The following is an 18,616-nucleotide window of genomic DNA, read 5'->3' as shown; positions in this document are numbered from 1 at the left end:
ATGTAACAAATCAGAATAGTCTGAGTAGTCCGAATCTTTATTGTCAGGAATTATTATAGGTGAATCTTGTTTTTATTTATCCAATGGTAAAAACTGCAGAGGAAGACCAGAAGTAGCTGAAGACTGAACTGAAAGTTCTGTGGGCAGCTTTTCCAAAATAGGAAGTGGTGAATCAACCTCCAATGATGCTGGATGCACTGAGTCAGATATATAAAATTTTACAAAATCTTTCCACATCTTTTCAACAAGTGCCTCTGGCAATGGGGGCAAGGAAAGGACTGGTACAGCTTGCCCCAATGTGTTATCCACTGCAGGATTAAAACAGGAGGAGTAGATTTGCTTCTCTCTGTACCAATTCCAGCACCAAAGGTAACATTTTTGGTGTCAATAAACATAGTGCGGAGATGCATGGAGCTAAAGTGCTCGGTGCCAGCAAATGCTTTGGCACAAACTCTTCAGTGTGGTATTTTTTCCCTTACACCATTTTTTCATCCTAAGTTTAGCTGATGATTTTTAAAGAGTCATGATTCTCTGTATCTCAAAGCTCCAACTCACTTTTTATTGGGCCAAATCATGATTGGGACCTAGGCACCTGAGGCACAAATTGTGCAGGTCCTGGCTTCCCACTCTATGGTGATATTTCTCACATAATTTAAATAGACTTTTCACAAATTAGATGACTGTGATCCTGCAGAAATAAAAATAAATACACAGAAAAACAAAGAAATTACTGAAAAAAATGTAGTGGCAGCAAAGCAAGTTCTTTAGCATGGATGAGAAAAAACTGTAAGGACTCGCATAGGGATTTCTATGCATTCTTACAAAGACTTTTCAGCCTATGGCAGCTGAGAAAGAGAACTTTTTTCATGTTGGCACCATTTGATGACGTCACTCCATTTATGTGGCTATTTGCTCCTGCATGTCTACAGAGAAATAATGAACAATTACCTCCCCAAACTGCGTACATGTATCTGTATGTAGTGGCCTATCAAGATAAATCAATGTCATTAATATTTGTCACCTAACAGCATCTTGTGGGTACGTAAATTTTTTCAGCAAAAATTAAAATTTTGTATTTCAGCAATATATTAAAGAACTGACTCATACTACATATACAACTGCTTCTCAGTTGTGGCAACAGTATGCATCAGCCCTTGAGAGATGCCCCAAATAATAAAACTCTTACAATAGGAGTGTGTGATGAAGCCACCTCAAAACATCTTAAAAAAAAAAAAAAAAAAAAAAACTTACTGCAAAACAAAAGCAAGTAGCTAGCAGGATGAACCAGCCATGCTGTCTTGGGCTGTCTGTCAGGCCCAGGAAGGCGGTGCTTGTCAAAGCTGTTACACAGAGTTCAACTCTGTGCGTCTGCACGTCCATTCCCGCGCAGGAAAAGCAGATTCTCCTCAGTCTAATATATAGCAGTCGTATGACTTGATGATGTTGTTAAGGTGGCCGTCCAAAGAGGTGGGCGGGTCTGCATGGCTGATTCATCCTGCTAGCTAAGGAAACACCATTTACAGTAAGTAAACTTGCTTTTTCCCGTCGATAGCAGGCTGAATCAGCCATGCCGTTTTGGGAGTCCCAAGCTAATGGTCATGCAGAATATGTGTGCTGATTCTGTCTTTCAGAGTTAGCGTGACCCAGATTGTGGACAGGCCACCATGTATTTATGTCGTAAGGGTGTTGAGTACTGCCCGACCCAACATAGTATCTGCTGCTGTTTGTTGATTGAGGCAATAGTGTGATGTGAAGATATGTAGAGATGACCAAGTTGCCGCCTTACAGATGTCAAGTGGCGGAACGTTTCGTAGATGGGCAAGTGAAGTGGCAACTGCTCTTGAAGATGAGGAAAGTTGTAGATTCTTCTTCTCATAGCAAAACCGTATGCATTGAACAATCCAGCTGGAAATGGTTCTTTGGGACACCGGCAAGCCGGGAAAATTAGGGTTAAAGGTTAGGAACAGTTGAGAATGGCGGGCTTCATTCAAAGTTCTACTCTTGTAATAGGCCAATGCTCGTTTACAGTCTAATGTGTGTAATAGTCTATCTGTCCGATGTGGTTTTGGGAAAAAGGTCGGCAGTTCAATGGATTGGCTGAGGTGAAAGGCAGAAATTACCTTTGGTAAAAAGGATGGGTGTGTTCGAAGTACTACCTTATTATGGTAGAATTCCATGTACGGACTGTAATGTTCTAAGGCCTGAAGTTCACTGACTCGTCAAGCGGAAGTCACAGCAACCAGTAAATCTACCTTCCACGTAAGGTATTTAATGTGGGAGGTTTCCATAGGTTCGAATGGAGATAGCATAAGCTGTTCCAATATTATATTTAAATCCCATGGAATTGGTTTTGAAACTGGTGGCCGAAGATGTGCGAGGCCCGTCATGAAACGTGAAACCATTGGATGAGTGGCGATGGATTGGCCTTTATGCAATACATGTAAGAACATAAGAACATAAGAAAATGCCATACTGGGTCAGACCAAGGGTCCATCAAGCCCAGCATCCCGTTTCCAACAGTGGCCAATCCAGGCCACAAGAACCTGGCAAGCACCCAAAAACTAAGTCCATTCCATGTAACCATCGCTAATGGCAGTGGCTATTCTCTAAGTGAACTTAATAGCAGGTAATGGACTTCTCCTCCAAGAACTCATCCAATCCTTTTTTTAAACACAGCTACACCAACTGCACGAACCACATTCTCCGGCAACAAATTCCAGAGTTTAATTGTGCGTTGAATAAAAAAGAACTTTCTCCGATTAGTTTTAAATGTGCCCCATGCTAACTTCATGGAGTGTCCCCTAGTCTTTCTACTATCCGAAAGAGTAAATAACCGATTCACATCTACCCGTTCTAGACCTCTCATGATTTTAAACACCTCTATCATATCCCCCCTCAGTCGTCTCTTCTCCAAGCTGAAAAGTCCTAACCTCTTTAGTCTTTCCTCATAGGGGAGTTGTTCCATTCCCGTTTTTTGGTAGCCCTTCTCTGTACCTTCTCCATCGCAATTATATCTTTTTTGAGATGCGGCGACCAGAATTGTACACAGTATTCAAGGTGCGGTCTCACCATGGAGCGATACAGAGGCATTATGACATTTTCCGTTTTATTCATCATTCCTTTTCTAATAATTCCCAACATTCTGTTTGCTTTTTTGACTGCCGCAGCACACTGAACCGACGATTTCAATGTGTTATCCACTATGACACCTAGATCTCTTTCTTGGGTTGTAGCACCTAATATGGAACCCAACATCGTGTAATTATAGCATGGGTTATTTTTCCCTATATGCATCACTTTGCACTTATCCACATTAAATTTCATCTGCCATTTGGATGCCCAATTTTCCAGTCTCACAAGGTCTTCCTGCAATTTATCACAATCTGCTTGTGATTTAACTACTCTGAACAATTTTGTGTCATCTGCAAATTTGATTATCTCACTCGTCGTATTTCTTTCCAGATCATTTATAACTATATTGAACAGTAAGGGTCCCAATACAGATCCCTGAGGCACTCCACTGTCCACTCCCTTCCACTGAGAAAATTGCCCATTTAATCCTACTCTGTTTCCTGTCTTTTAGCCAGCTTGCAATCCACAAAAGGACATCGCCACCTATCCCATGACTTTTTACTTTTCCTAGAAGCCTCTCATGAGGAACTTTGTCAAACGCCTTCTGAAAATCCAAGTATACTATATCTACCGGTTCACCTTTATCCACATGTTTATTAACTCCTTCAAAAAAGTGAAGCAGATTTGTGAGGCAAGACTTGCCCTGGGTAAAGCCATGCTGACTTTGTTCCATTAAACCATGTCTTTCTATATGTTCTGTGATTTTGATGTTTAGAACACTTTCCACTATTTTTCCTGGCACTGAAGTCAGGCTAACCGGTCTGTAGTTTCCCGGATCACCCCTGGAGCCCCTTTTAAATATTGGGGTTACATTTGCTATCCTCCAGTCTTCAGGTACAATGGATGATTTTAATGATAAGTTACTAATAGGTCTGAAATTTCATTTTTTAGTTCCTTCAGAACTCTGGGGTGTATACCATCCGGTCCAGGTGATTTACTACTCTTCAGTTTGTCAATCAGGCCTACCACATCTTCTAGGTTCACCGTGATTTGATTCAGTCCATCTGAATCATTACCCATGAAAACCTTCTCCATTAGGGTACCTCCCCAACATCCTCTTCAGTAAACACCGAAGCAAAGAAATCATTTAATCTTTCCGCGATGGCCTTATCTTCTCTAAGTGCCCCTTTAACCCCTCGATCATCTAACGGTTCAACTGACTCCCTCACAGGTTTTCTGCTTCGGATATATTTAAAAAAGTTTTTACTGTGAGTTTTTGCCTCTACAGCCAACTTCTTTTCAAATTCTCTCTTAGCCTGTCTTATCAATGTCTTACATTTAACTTGCCAGTGTTTATGCTTTATCCTATTTTCTTCTGTTGGATCCTTCTTCCAATTTTTGAATGAAGATCTTTTGGCTAAAATAGCTTCTTTCACCTCCCCTTTTAACCATGCCGGTAATCGTTTTGCCTTCTTTCCACCTTTCTTAATGTGTGGAATACATCTGGACTGTGCTTCTAGAATGGTATTTTTTAACAATGACCTTGCCTCTTGGACATTTTTTACTTTTGTAGCTGCTCCTTTCAGTTTTTTTCTAACAATTTTTCTCATTTTATCAGTTTCCCTTTTGAAAGTTTAGCACGAGAGCCTTGGATTTGCACACTGTTCCTTTTCCAGTCATTAAATCAAATTTGATCATATTATGATCACTATTGCCAAGCGGCCCCACCACCGTTACCTCTCTCACCAAGTCCTGTGCTCCACTGAGAATTAGATCTAAAATTGCTCCCTCTCTCGTCGGTTCCTGAACCAATTGCTCCATAAAGCTATCATTTATTCCATCCAGGAACGTTATCTCTCTAGCGTGACCCTATGATACATTTACCCAGTCTATATTGGGGTAATTGAAGTCTCCCATTATTACTGCACTACCAATTTGGTTAGCTTCCCTAATTTCTCTTAGCATTTCACTGTCCATCTCACCATCTTGACCAGGTGGACGGTAGTATACCCCTATCACTGTAGTCTTCCCTGATGCACAAGGGATTTCTACCCATAAAGATTCAATTTTGTATTTAGTCTCATGCAGGATGTTTATCCTGTTGGACTCTATGCCATCCCGGACATAAAGCGCCACACCTCCTCCCGACTGCTCCTCTCTGTCATTGCGATATAATTTGTACCCCGGTATAGCACTGTCCCATTGGTTATCCTCTTTCCACCATGTCTCTGAGATGCCAATTAAGTCTATGTCATCATTTACTGCTATACATTCTAATTCTCCCATCTTACTTCTTAGACTTCTGGCATTAGCATACAAACATTTCAAAGTTTGTTTTTTGTTTGTATTTTTATTCTGCTTTTTAATTGATAGGGATAAGTTAGAATTTTTTAGCTCAGGTGAGTGTTTAGTTACAGGCACTTGGACTACTTTTCTAATTATTGGAACCTCACTGTCGGGATGCCCTAATTCTAATGCATCATTAGTATCCTTTAAAGATACATCTCTCCGAACCATGCGCTGCTGAGCGACTGTCGGCTTTCCCCTTTGTTCTAGTTTAAAAGCTGCTCTATCTCCTTTTTAAAGGTTAGCGCCAGCAGTCTGGTTCCACCCTGGTTAAGGTGGAGCCCATCCCTTCGGAAGAGACTCCCCCTTCCCCAAAAGGTTCCCCAGTTCCTAACAAAACTGAATCCCTCTGACTTGCACCATTGTCTCATCCACGCATTGAGACTCCGGAGCTCTGCCTGCCTCTGGTGACCTGCGCGTGGAACAGGGAGCATTTCAGAGAATGCTACCCTGGAGGTTCTGGATTTAATCTTTCTACCTAAGAGCCTAAATTTGGCTTCCAGAACCTCCCTCCCACATTTTCCTATGTCGTTGGTGCCCACGTGTACCACGACAGCCGGCTCCTCCCCAGCACTGTCTAAAATCCTATCTAGGTGACGTGTGAGGTCCGCCACCTTCGCACCAGGTAGGCATGTTACCAGGCGATCCTCACGCCCACCCGCCACCCAGCTATCTACATTCCTAATAATCAAAATCACCAACTATGACGGCCGACCTAACCCTTCCCTCCTGGGCAGTAGGCCTTGGGGAGATATCCTCAGTGCGAAAGGACAATGCATCACCTAGAGAGCAGGTCCTTGCTACAGGATCCTTTCCTGCTGCACCTGGTTGGTGCTCTCCCATTATGAGACTTTCTTCCTCCAAGGCACTTCATCTGAGTGCGATTGCACTCAGATGAACTCTTACTGAAGCTGTCACTAGACCTGTTGCATATAGATAGTGTAAGTAGTCCAAAAGGCGTTCTGGCGAGCAGTGTCTGGGTTCTAAATGGTGGTCTGTACACCATGTAGAGTATCTCTTCCACTTGAAATGGTAATTTCATCGCGTGGATGGTTTCCTAGCAGATATTATTACGTTTTGTACCCTGTATGAGAAACCCATTTCCTCTAGTAACGACCGTTCAATCTCCATGCTGTCAGGTGTAGTGACTGGTGCATCGGATGTAGACGAGAACCGCTGCGGTCTTCCAAGCGTAGTGGATTCTCGATTGATAGTTTGAGCAGGTAGGCATACCACGGTTGTCTGGGCCAAGTCTGTGTTATTAAGATGAGGTTCACTTTGTCCTGAATGGACTTCTGAATGGTGCGAGTAAGAAGAGGAATCAGCAGAAAAGCGTAATGAGCTTGCCCGTCCAAGGAATGAGAAAGGCAACTGGTGCTATCCTGTTCTGTTGCGGAATTTGTGATCTTTGTGGTTGTTGATAGGTCAGGGGTCTATAAGGTGGATACGGACGGAATTGTTTTCGTTGGTATGGCGGGTGTTGAGGCAGTGCATAAAAATGCCTGGAAGAGTATGCGGGAGGGTTGACCAGCGACTGTACTGCTGCCGGTTGTTCCTTTAATTGTGAAACCATTTCCTGCAAACGGCTACCAAACAAATTGTCCCCTGTGCAAAAAAGGTTGACAAGTTTGTCGTGCACATCCTCCCTTATGGCACTAGAACGGAGCCACGCTATCCTTCGCACTGCTATCGCAGATGCAGAAGTATGGGAGGATATTTCAAAAGACTCATATACCGTCCTGAGAAGATGGCGTAACCCTTCCTCCATGTCTTGTATAGGCTGAGGAAGCCCTGAAGATGTTTCCGATGTTGGTAAAAGAGTCTTCACCTGTTGTAAACAGTCATATAAGTACTGAACAATATAAAATTGGTGTTATCCAATACAAGCACCTAACATTGCTGATTGGAATGATTTCTTGGCAAAATCATCCAAGTACTTATTGTCCTTTCCCAGAGGGTTAATGGAATGAGTTCTTGTCTTCTTAGCTCGCTGCATAGCTGACTCCACCACAATGGATTGGTGTGGCAATTGCGGGGTTGAATAATATTTTGATTGCTTCATCTTATATTTGAGGTCAATCTTTCGAGAAATGGACGTTATGTTGAAGGGAGTCTCCCAGGATTTCTCGAGTAATGTATCGAGGACTTTATGCGATGGTAGGCTGGTCAGTTCCGTAGGTAGGTCAAATATTTTTAAGAGACCTAAGGTTTCCGATCGTAGATCAGGTACCACTTGAATTTCCAATTGTAGAGCCGATCATACCTACCCTAAATTTATTAGTAAGGTAAGATATTCAGGAGGCGAGAATGGCTCCTGTGGACCTTCAGTGACCTTCTGATGGGTATCCCGTTGACGATGTAGGCGACGATGGTATGGAAATCGGCTGCTGCGGAATTGAGGAAGGACTTAGTTGTGTTGGCTGTACTGGCAATGGACAAGACGAAAATGGTGACCCTGGAGATGTACTTCTTGGTCTTTTAGGAGAGTGTACTCTCGAATCTGAAGGAGATTGCGGAGGGCTCTGTGGCGAGGGTTGAGTGAGTTGAAATGCCGTCTGTATTGATGTTAAAAATCCTGTGAGCACTGTGGAAATCTGCGCCAAAGCCTGCTGTGCCAGATCCGGTACACGAGGTTGTAGTATATTCAATGGTAGTGGTCTAGGAGTGGGTGCCTGTAAGTCATCCCCCACCCACTGGATCTGGTTGGGTAGGCGGTGGTGTTAAAGTCACCTCTCATGGCCGTTTTCTATGAATGGGCTCACGAAACACTGAATCTCTGTCCTGTGAATGTGAAACTGAGGACAAGTTTGGAGATGGAGATGATGACAGAGAGGAATAAGAAGATATATTCATCCAATCGTCCATGGAGACTATCCCTGATGCAGGAGATCTATGATAACTAGAGCTCAGTTGTAAGGGTAAACTATGCTGTAGTCCTGAAAGAGATGAATGGTCAGCAGGCATAGAGGCACCAGAAGAATGCAAATGTGTTACATGTTTCCTCTTATGGGAATGTTTTTTTCGGAATGTGCGAGTGAGGAGTAGGTGATGTTTCTCTTCTTTGTTTTTTCTTTTGAGATACCTCTGCTAGGCCTGATACAGCTAAGCTGCGTTTATGGGCCCTTTGTTTTGGATGCGTCGATTTTGCATCGCCCTGCATCGAGGAATGCGTCGAGTAATGAGGTTTATGAGAACCCTGCAACTGTTTTGATGGAGTCGGCTCCTTTGGATGCGTTGGCAGGTGCTCCGGCAGGTGCTCCGGCAGGCACGTCTGAGTCGAAGTATGCGCCAGCGTTGGTGGGTGCACCGGCATCGACGAAGGTGCGTGCATCGTAGCAGTCGTCTGCGTCGACGTCTTGTCCAGCATCGACCGATGTGTCGGTCTTGACGCAGTCAAAGGCCCCAATTGCTGTGCCGAAGGTGAGGTATCCCAGGGCTGTGAACTTCATTCAGATTGTTTTTTATGAGCATGTCGCCGTTTATGGACCCTCTCCACGCGACTGTCTCCCTCACCCACGGAGGAAGGGCCTAGAGCGGATGCCCTTTTTGGAGTCGGTGTCTGTTTCTCTGGTCCCGGAGAAGAATGTGATTCCGGGGGGGGGGGCATAAGAGCTCCTCGCTCGCCTCAAATTTTCGATTTTCTCTGCCATTTGTCGCCTTGCCCTGGGCGACATTTGGCCACAGTATCTACAGTTTGCCTGATTGTGGCCTGGGCCCAGACACACATAACAGGCAGAGTGGCCGTCAGTGATCGACTTTATTTTCCCACAGGCACAAAGGTTTGAACCCTGAAGGCCTGGGAACTTTACCTTCTTTCATTTTATGTCTTTTAAACCAATAGAGATGTGAGGAAATTCTCTTCTGATGAGGAGATCTAGTGCCCCGCGTGCGTTCCCGCGCACAGAAAAAACAGACAGAGGAGAATCTACTTTTCCTGCGCAGGAACGGGCGCGCAGACGCACAGAATTGAACTCTGTGTAACAGCTTTGACAAGCTCCGCCTTCCTGGGCCTGACGGACAGCCCAAGACAGCATGGTTGATTCAGCCCTGCTATCGACGGGAAAAACCCTAAACAAAACAAATCCCTTTTTTTTGGTCTCCAGAGGCAATAGAGCCAGCCAAGAAACCTTGAATAGCAGGAATTTGGTGCAGTTTTATTTTACAGATACAGAAAGTTAAATTTACTGGACTTTTAAGAAAGAAAAAACAAATACAAAAAGAAAAAAAAACCTAGATCCACAAGGGGAGAAACACAGCAGCAGCAGGCTTTGTCTTGCCACCTCGGGAACCTGTCTCATTCTATTGGGGGAACCATGAAATGAACAAAATAAACTTGAATCCTAGATTGTAGGAATAAGTGATTTACAATCCCGTTTACCAGCCTTAAATGCTTTCACTCCACATTAATATGTGCAATCACAGCTGAGCTAAAATTTCCTCAGTCTCAACTTTAACAAAGTCCTTTTTCCTCAAAACAACTTACAAAAATAATTGCAGGAGCACACCGTGCTTTCTCTGCCTGGCCGGCAGCTCTTACACTGGAGCTCCAGCCTTCTCTTCTCTCTCTCTTCCCTGCTTCCTGCAGCTGGTATAAAATAAAAGACTGTGAGCCCCATCCCATAGAAAATCAATCAATTACTTTCTCATACCATGGGAAAGCAAAACCCAGATTGACTTGCAACTTGTATACTGTGCCAGAGTATAAATGATTCATGCCACTATACTACTTCATAAAATGAGAATCTATACTGCAAGTATATGATTACTATACTTACCTCTGAATTTGAACCACCATCATATGCACTAGTAGCAAGTCGGGCCAAGTTGCAGAGATGCTGAAACAGGTTCAGACCAGTCATGCTGATAGTTTCAGGTTTTAGCTGTGGCATCTTGATAAACAAAACAATAGTCCTTTCATATGAAAATTAAAACTAATCATCTTTGTGCTTTCATGTGAAATATTTTGTTGGTAAAATATACTATGAATTTCAATGTTCACAAAAATGTATTAACTCACAAAAATTGAAATAAGCATTATCTTGCTATACTACATATTATATTCAAAATTTGGTAGATATTTTTCATCACAATATCACTGAGATGCTCACTTGATAATGTGCAGGACACTGCACAAAGAGCTCCTAGCTCACAATCCCAATAGAACTTTGCACACAATTCCACTTTGCTATCCACTATAACATTATTTGAAAACAAGCTCAGAAATGGGTTGCCAGGACCAGTCCAAAGACTCAGTGGCAATGTTATGCACTGCCATGTGGGAGATCCAGGTTTGATTCCCGAGTTTCGCTTCTGCTCCTTGGGCTGACAGGGACAAAGAATGTTGAAGAGGCAATGTTCAGTGCCCCAGGGAGAAACAATGGAATCTCAGATATTGCTGAACAGATAAAGGATATACTGACAAGATAAAGGATATACATGTGCTGGGTTCCAGATAGCGGAGGGGGTCCATAAATGCGCTACAGCATAGGGATTAAAACTAGTGGAGAAAGGGGACATGTAGCTGAGAATGAAGGGTCATGAAACCATAGCCTTGATAAAGGCTAGATTGAGCTAGAATCTGAAAGGATTAGAAGGAAACTGCAGAGCCAAAAATTATGAATTCCCTCCATTAAATAGATTAAGCTATTCAAGGTAGGTTTGTTTGTTTTATTATTTCTTAATGATTTCAAGGAAAAACATATCACTTTAAGAGAAGAAAGCAGTTAAAGCAGCATTTAACTTCCAAATGAAGTTTTTCTCACTCAGAAACATTAAAGATGAGAGTCCTTTTTCAAAAGAACACCGACCACAGTAAAAAAGAAATGGAATTACATATACTGTAAAATACCAACACATGAGCTTGGACTGCACTCAGCAATCAAAGTACATACACCACAAGTGCAGATTTATTTATTTTATTTATTTATTTGTGTTTTTTCTATACCGGCATTCGCAATAGGTATCGCATCATGCCGGTTTACAATTAACAAATGGTCCAATGATTTTCATTCACAAAGGTTTTAATAATTCAGTAGGCAGAAACAAGTACCTGTAATACAGTGGAGTTGCCGCCTACTGAATTATTAAAAATTTTGTGAAAGAAAATCATTGGACCATCATAAATTTATTACATATATTGTAACCATAAGTTAGTGCATAGAGTTTTGGAGGCTTCTTTTAATTAAGTACCAGAAGGAATAAAAAAAAGTTTGCTATTACTACTACATTTCAACTTTTTAAATCATCTAAGTCAGAGAACTTCATCAAGAAGTTAAACAATCTCTATAAGGTTTAACCATATAAAAGTATGAACAATACAAAATATCATATATTTACCTTTTCTAAGAAAAGATGTTTATAAGTTTCCATTCCCATCGCATGCTGATCTTTACTCCGAACTTGATTTAGGAACCAGTGTAGCGCATCATCATAGCATTCAGAATCTTCTACTAAACAGTGCCATAGAATATCCACCTGCTCTAAACTCAGTCCTGGAGACAGAATTCAATACTCAATTTTTTACTTCTGCTGTTCAAACAAACAAACATTTATGTTCTCCCAATATATAATATGAAATATAAAATTACTTTAAAAATCAAAACATATAGAAAACTAAATCTCTGCCTGCATTTTTCAATATTATATTGTGGAAAGATTTTTGCATAAATGCAAAAACCATTGAGGAATCCACAATAAAATTTAATAATTATCAAAAAAGTGAATAAGGAAACCTTATGGGCAACTGAACAGGACCCTTTTGGCAAGGTACAGAGTATATATTCAGTGGAAATTCAATTAAAGCCAGGATGTACTGGACCTATGCAACGTCAATATCCCTTAACCAGAGTAGCACAGGAAGGTATTAAACCAGAAATTGCGTCACTTCTTAAACATGGTATAATAAAATCTAGTGGTTCACCTTACAACACTCCCTTGTTCCCAGTTTTAAAACCTTCAGGGAAGTGGCGATTAGTGCAAGACTTACGTGCACTAAATGAACTAGTACTAGCAGAATACTCTAATGTTACAAATCCAGCTACTATTCTCCAAACTGAACCACTGGGTAAGTGGTACACAGTCTTAGATTTGGACTACTGTGTGCCTTTGGTTGTGCAAAGTAGGGAATTAACAACTTTTCAGTATAACAAAGTTATCAACACCACAAGGTTTTGTAGAAAGCCCTTCTATCTTTTCTAAAATCTTGTCCCAAGACCTTCAGACAGTTCACACCCTACTCCCAGCTGGTGTATCTTTGATTATGTAAATGATTTGTTACTTACAGCACTTACACGATCTGTTTGCATGCACGCTACAGAGCTACTTTTACAAGCATTAGCATAGGAAGGAAATAAAATAAATTCTAACAAAATACAAAGTTGTCTGTTACAGGTTTCATTTTTAGGAATTAAGTTAGGAGTTGATGGTACAAGTATTGGCTGTGCATTGCATGACCCATTAACAGAGGTGGCAGATTTTCAGATTTTGAAATACAAAGCACTAACATTATCACCTTAGGAAATGGAACAAACGGGGTTTTAGATCTGTAGAGGGAAAGCAGCTCACACACCACAACTTGTAGTAGTGCCTCCTATTGGCATAACAATAGAGACAAGAAAGTAGCTTCATGACCACTATTTGCTGAATTAAGGCATATCAGAAGGTTTAGTTTCAATGAAGCTGTAATTTCATATAAGTAGAAGCCATATGCCATAATTTTCAAGACCCCAGAGGAGGAGGTGGGCCTCAAGGTAGTCCCAGGCTTAGGCTGGGACTGTTGCTGAGCCTTCGGCTGACGCCTTTCACTCTGCCAACCTCTAGCAGGCAGCTAATACAGCTGAAAAGTGGGAGGAGCTCAATATCACTGAAAAAGGTGGAAGGGACATCTTTGGAAGAAAAAGCATTTGTAGGAAACAAATATTGTTGCTGGGCTGAAGCCAGCTGCCAATAATAATGATTATAGGGAGGACTGATGCTCCTTAATCAGAGCCACCAACCCTTATTACCAAACTATCCTCTGTATAAAGTATATCCGCAAGATAGATGTGCAAGTCTACATGAAGGCCACTCGCTCGCAACCATGTAAACCTTTGAGCTCCAGTGGACATGGTCAAAGTCCTGGCTTCAGTGTCAAAAGCTGTATACACAGAACAGATCATATACTTCTAATATTTCTCTACATTTTCACTACTCAATGAAAGCCCACCTGTTCTAATTCTGTCAAAGGCTTCAGCTTTTATTTACAATGATTTCTATGCTGCCTAATGCCTAGGCTCTAGGTGGCATACAAAGAAAAATTCATAAAAATACAAATAAAATAGATAAAATCAAAATCAAAACAAGAACAAGAGTAAATCCAATCATAAAATAAATAAAATTAACATATAGTACCAAAGTCATATTAAAACATCAATATCACTAAAAGAAAAACAAAAACACAGGCACCACTAGTCTGCAGAGTAACGAGCAATGAATACCAAGTCAGAATTTTAAAAAAATGCTTGAATAAATAAACATTTTTCAATAAAGTGCAAAAAATATACTGCAAGTTACAAGATGCAAATCTTAAAGGAATTAGTTCCAAAATGTGGGACTCGCCACAGAAAAATCCCACTCAGGTTCTCAGCTAGCCTTGCTTTACGGCAGAAGGCACATTAAGAAAATCTCTCTGAAGATCACAAATTACATGTTGGATTATAAACATGAAGCATAGAATTGATCCATGGCAAACAATCAAGCAAAAGTAACCTATGTATTATTAGGGCAACCTTATGCAAAATCCACGATTGTATTGGTAGCCAATGCAAGTGACATAAAACCAGAGGAATATGGTCACTCAACTTTTGGCCTGTATCCTGGCAGAAGTATTCTGCAAGGCCTGACAAGGTCTCAAAGTAGAAAAAAGTAAGCCAATATACAAAGTTGCAATAATCGATTGTGCAGTACTAGAGCTTTCACTACTGTCTGGAAATCCAAAAAGTTTAGTAAGGGCTTAAGCCTTCAAACATCTGCATACATTTTAATAAATACTGCACCATCTACATCTGATGAGCTGCAAAGCAGAAGCTAAGTAAGGATCCTTGGAAGAGCTTTTTCCAAATGCACCCAACACTTCTGCATCCTTCTCAGGAGGCATGCTACAACAATCACAAATGCACTTTGCACGCTTCAATTCTGTGGACACCCCTGAAGGAGTAGACAAAATGAAAAGTAATCTAAGAAAAGCTGGCGGAGTGGTCTAATACTTGGCAGTTAAGATTCAATCAGTCCAACAGGTGAGTTGCAAAATAGGTTACAGTGATCCATAAAGAGAAAACCCAGAACAAGCAATTAAACAAGAGAAGTTCAATAATTCCAAGATGCCAAATCTTTATTGAGCTGTCAGCCCCCAACATGGAACCGTGTATCGCTAGGGCTGCATCGGGAGGGACAAATTACATGTAGTATAATATCAATGGCATTATACTCTTGAAGGAAGTCTCCCACACCCGATGCAGCCCTAGCGAAACACAGTTCCGTGTCAGAGGACTGATATCTCAATAAAGATTTGGCATCTTGGAATCCTTGAACTTCTCTTGTTTAATTGCTTGTTCTGGGTTTCTCTTTATGGACCATTGAAACCTATTTTGCAACACACCTGTTGGACTAATTGATTTATAGTGTGTTTGCTCATCGTTCCACACTCTGTTGTGAGTTAAGATTCAATGCCAAAAAATGGAGACATGCACTTGAAATGGAACAGTATGTAGTATGTGGTGAAGAACTGATGTGCATCAAACAGAAGAGGGACCTTGGTATGATGGTATCAGATGATCTCAAGATAGCGATGGCCAGATGGCCAGAGCCAGGAGGATACTTAGATGAATAGAAACATAACCAGTAGAAAAAGAGAGGTAATAATGTCTCTCTTCAGGTTGTTGGTGAGGCCTCTCCTGAAGTACTGTGTTCGGTTCTGGAGGCTGTATCTCAGAAAGGATAAAAAGTGTGTGTGTGTGTCCCCAAAGAAGAGCAAACAAAATGGTGCATGATTTGTACCAAAATTCATAGATGAGACTGAAAAAAAATTAAAATGTGTACCCTAGAAGAGAGGAGAGATGGGGAGATATGATTCAGACATTTTAATACCAGAAAAAAAGCCAAGATTTTTCAATGGAAGGGAAGATGTAGAACTAGGGGATCACAATATAAAACTCCAAGGTGGTACATTTAGGAACAATGTCAGGAGGTATTTTCATAGAGAGGGTGGTGGATACTTGGAATGCTCCCTTTCTCCCTCCCCCAGAGGTGGTGATGACAAGACTAATGACAGGCTTCAAAAAAGAATGGGATAAACACGAAGGATCTCTTGTGGCAAGGGAATGATAATGAAGCACTGGGCAACCTTCACTGAGCAACAATTGCAGCCCATAGCAGTAGTGATATGGCTGCAATGTGCTTCTTGGAAGGCATGGGGTAACCTACATTAAGCAGCATTTGCAACCCTAAAGGGCACCGTAATTGGGGGTTGGGTTCCATATGAGAATTTGATCTACTTTCTGTAGATGCAAATAAAAATCGCGCTAGGCAGACTAAATAGGCCTTTTTGGTCTTTATCCATCACCATTTACTATGTCACTTTGTTACTATGACTCTGCCACCACAGACTGGTGCAGTAGCTGGATTACGCCAAAACTTGGGGAGGCCTGGACCCTATACTTCAGATCAAGCTTTCGGGCCCCCAGAAGACATGTCTTCTGTCTGCCACATCCTCATTTGTAGGTCCTTAAGGAATTTATGTCCCAAAATGGAAGAAGAATCTACTAGAAGTTAAAGAAACTGAAGAAGCTGTTCTCGGGTCTTTCTCCTTCCTAACACTGATGGACAACGTCTTTGCCAGCTTATCTTTAAAAAAAAAACATGAATAGATCTTCTGGAGAGATATGCTGAGGCAAATCTCATAGGGGGATTTGAGGAAATCCCATAAAATCTTTCTGCTCCCCTGACTACTGGTTTACACTGAGCAATGATCCCTGAAGATGAGGACAACTGAGGAGAGAAACTGCTCTTTCTGAGGGGAAAACATCTGGCAGGAACTCAGAATGAACTAATCCTCACTTCCTCTCCTTTCGATCCATGAAGGGATTCCACTGGAGGAAGTGAATCTACCACTTTCGTGAGAAGACTTACTCCCACCTCTGGAAGTCCCCAGGGCAAAATATGAGCTTCTGAGTGACATTTGAGTAGCCCTATGATCTGGGAAGATATCCTCAATTTGGATAGAAGGGGCTCCAACCTCACAACTCTCGGTCTCAGGACTTGAGGCATAGAAATTCATCACCAACCCCAACAGTTGGGCTCCCACACGCTGAGGGACCCTTTTGTACTGGAGCTGGAGGAGACACCACTTCTTTAGAAACCTAGATGGCTTCATCCTTATTACGGAACCCCAATGCTAGTGGGACCATGCGGCCACAGTTTTAACTGTGGAACCAACCAGCTCAGAGTTGCTCCATGCCTACTGCATCAACACCTCACTGGCCAGCAACACATCTGAAACCTTTTTCTGTCATAGCAGGACTCTTGTGCTTATGAGCCAATGATCTGTGCTCCAACAAGGAAACAGTCTTAGATAACTACATCAATGAAACGGCCAGTGCCTTGTGTACATCAGATCCAGAGAAAACAAATGGCTCCACATCTCAGAGTGTCTTCTGCACAAAGAACAATAATGGCATTTACATGAAGGCGGTAACCATTGCCTTGGGGTCGAAAACAGCAACACTCTGGTGGAGCCCTTTACCAACAGCACTGCCTTCTTAGACACCAAGGGAAACAACCTCAGAAGGATTCTTCATGCCTCTTCAGTGTCTTCCTCCACCAGCACCTTAACCTTCTGCACTGTGCTCAACCCCTGACCTGTGAAAGATCCAGGAAATGGCACCATCGGAAGAAGGGGGAGGGGGGTGCCTTGCCAGACTTGTGGGAAAGGGGAGGAAAAGAATTCCGCTTCATTTTAGTTTCATTTATTTATTTATTTATATACCACCACTACTGAAGCTCAGGACAGTGTACAATATAACAGCTACAAATTCAAATTAGAAGACATACAAATACTCAACAAAATAAAATAGTATAAAAGCATGAACATCACAACCTCAATATTAACCTGCATTCATTCAAAGGCCAGTCTAAAAAAAAAATAAATTATCAGCATAAATTTAAGTTCTTTACACACAAAAACATAGAAATGACAGCAGAACACGACCAAATGGTCCACATCCAGTCTGTCCAGCAAGCTTATGGTAGTATTTACTGCACCGTGTAAATTACCCCATGCTTATCTTTTTCCCAGACTGCAACGGTCAGGGCCCTCGTTGGTTGCTGTTTGAATCCAATTCCCCATTATACCTTGCCGTTAAAGCTGAGAGAAATATTGGAGCTGCATAAAAGTATCAAGCTTATTGGTTAAGGGTAGTAACCATTGCATCAGCAAGTTACCTCCATACTTGTTTCCCCAGACCATAAAAGTCAGGGCCCTTGTTGGTTGCTGATCAAATCCAAGTCCCCTTTTCCCCCTGCCATTGAAGCAGAAAGCCATGATGAAGTTGCATCAAAAGATTGAAGGCTTATTGGTTAAGGATAGTAACTGCCGCACCAGCAAGATACCCCCATGCAACTCAAAAGATGCTCACAAAATATCTCAAACCTGCTTACATTCAAGTGCCAGTCTGAAAATGGAGAAATTACTTACCTGATAATTTTGTTTTCCTTAGTGTAGACAGATGGACTCAGGAACAATGGATATAGTGTACTCCTGCTAGCAGTTGGAGACGGATCAGATTTCAATCTGACATCAACCCCTAGTACATATACCCCTGAAGAAAGTGCAACTCTTCACTATTCTCCTCGAAAAGCATTGTGGATATATGTGTGACTGACTGATTGATTAACTTAATAATTTGGTTAACTTAGGTAACTTCATAACTTGGTTAAACGTTAAACTTGATTAACCTGAACTGGTTGATTGACTATAGCTGGAGACCGCCAGTGTACTCAACCGGAAAGCATCAACACCCGGCAGGGTGGATGCCCTAGGTAAATGAAAAACATGGCTTACCCTTGAATCATTTCAAGACCATGCATGACAGCAGCCAAGAGTGGGATGCCGAGTCCATCTGTCTACACTAAGGAAAACGAAATTATCAGGTAAGTAATTTCTCCA

At 41.7% G+C, this 18,616-nt stretch overlaps 1 protein-coding gene across 1 annotated transcript in view; it reads right to left on the bottom strand.

Annotated features, from left to right (window-relative positions):
* USP34 (ubiquitin specific peptidase 34) overlaps positions 1–18,616 on the bottom strand; it is a 1,009,100-nt gene that overhangs the window by 585,709 nt on the left and 404,775 nt on the right. The window contains exons 21-22 of the mRNA XM_029593702.1: positions 11,755–11,909; positions 10,194–10,307 (exon numbers count right to left, since the gene is read on the bottom strand). Coding sequence (XP_029449562.1) covers positions 10,194–10,307; positions 11,755–11,909 — 269 coding nt within the window. The remainder of the gene's footprint in view (positions 1–10,193; positions 10,308–11,754; positions 11,910–18,616) is intronic.

The sequence above is a fragment of the Rhinatrema bivittatum genome, chromosome 3 (genome assembly GCF_901001135.1).
Source record: "Rhinatrema bivittatum chromosome 3, aRhiBiv1.1, whole genome shotgun sequence".
Classification (NCBI taxonomy): Eukaryota; Metazoa; Chordata; class Amphibia; order Gymnophiona; family Rhinatrematidae; genus Rhinatrema; species Rhinatrema bivittatum.
The sequence above is the reverse complement of the archived record's forward strand: the minus strand, read 5'-3'. Positions and strand labels throughout refer to the sequence as shown.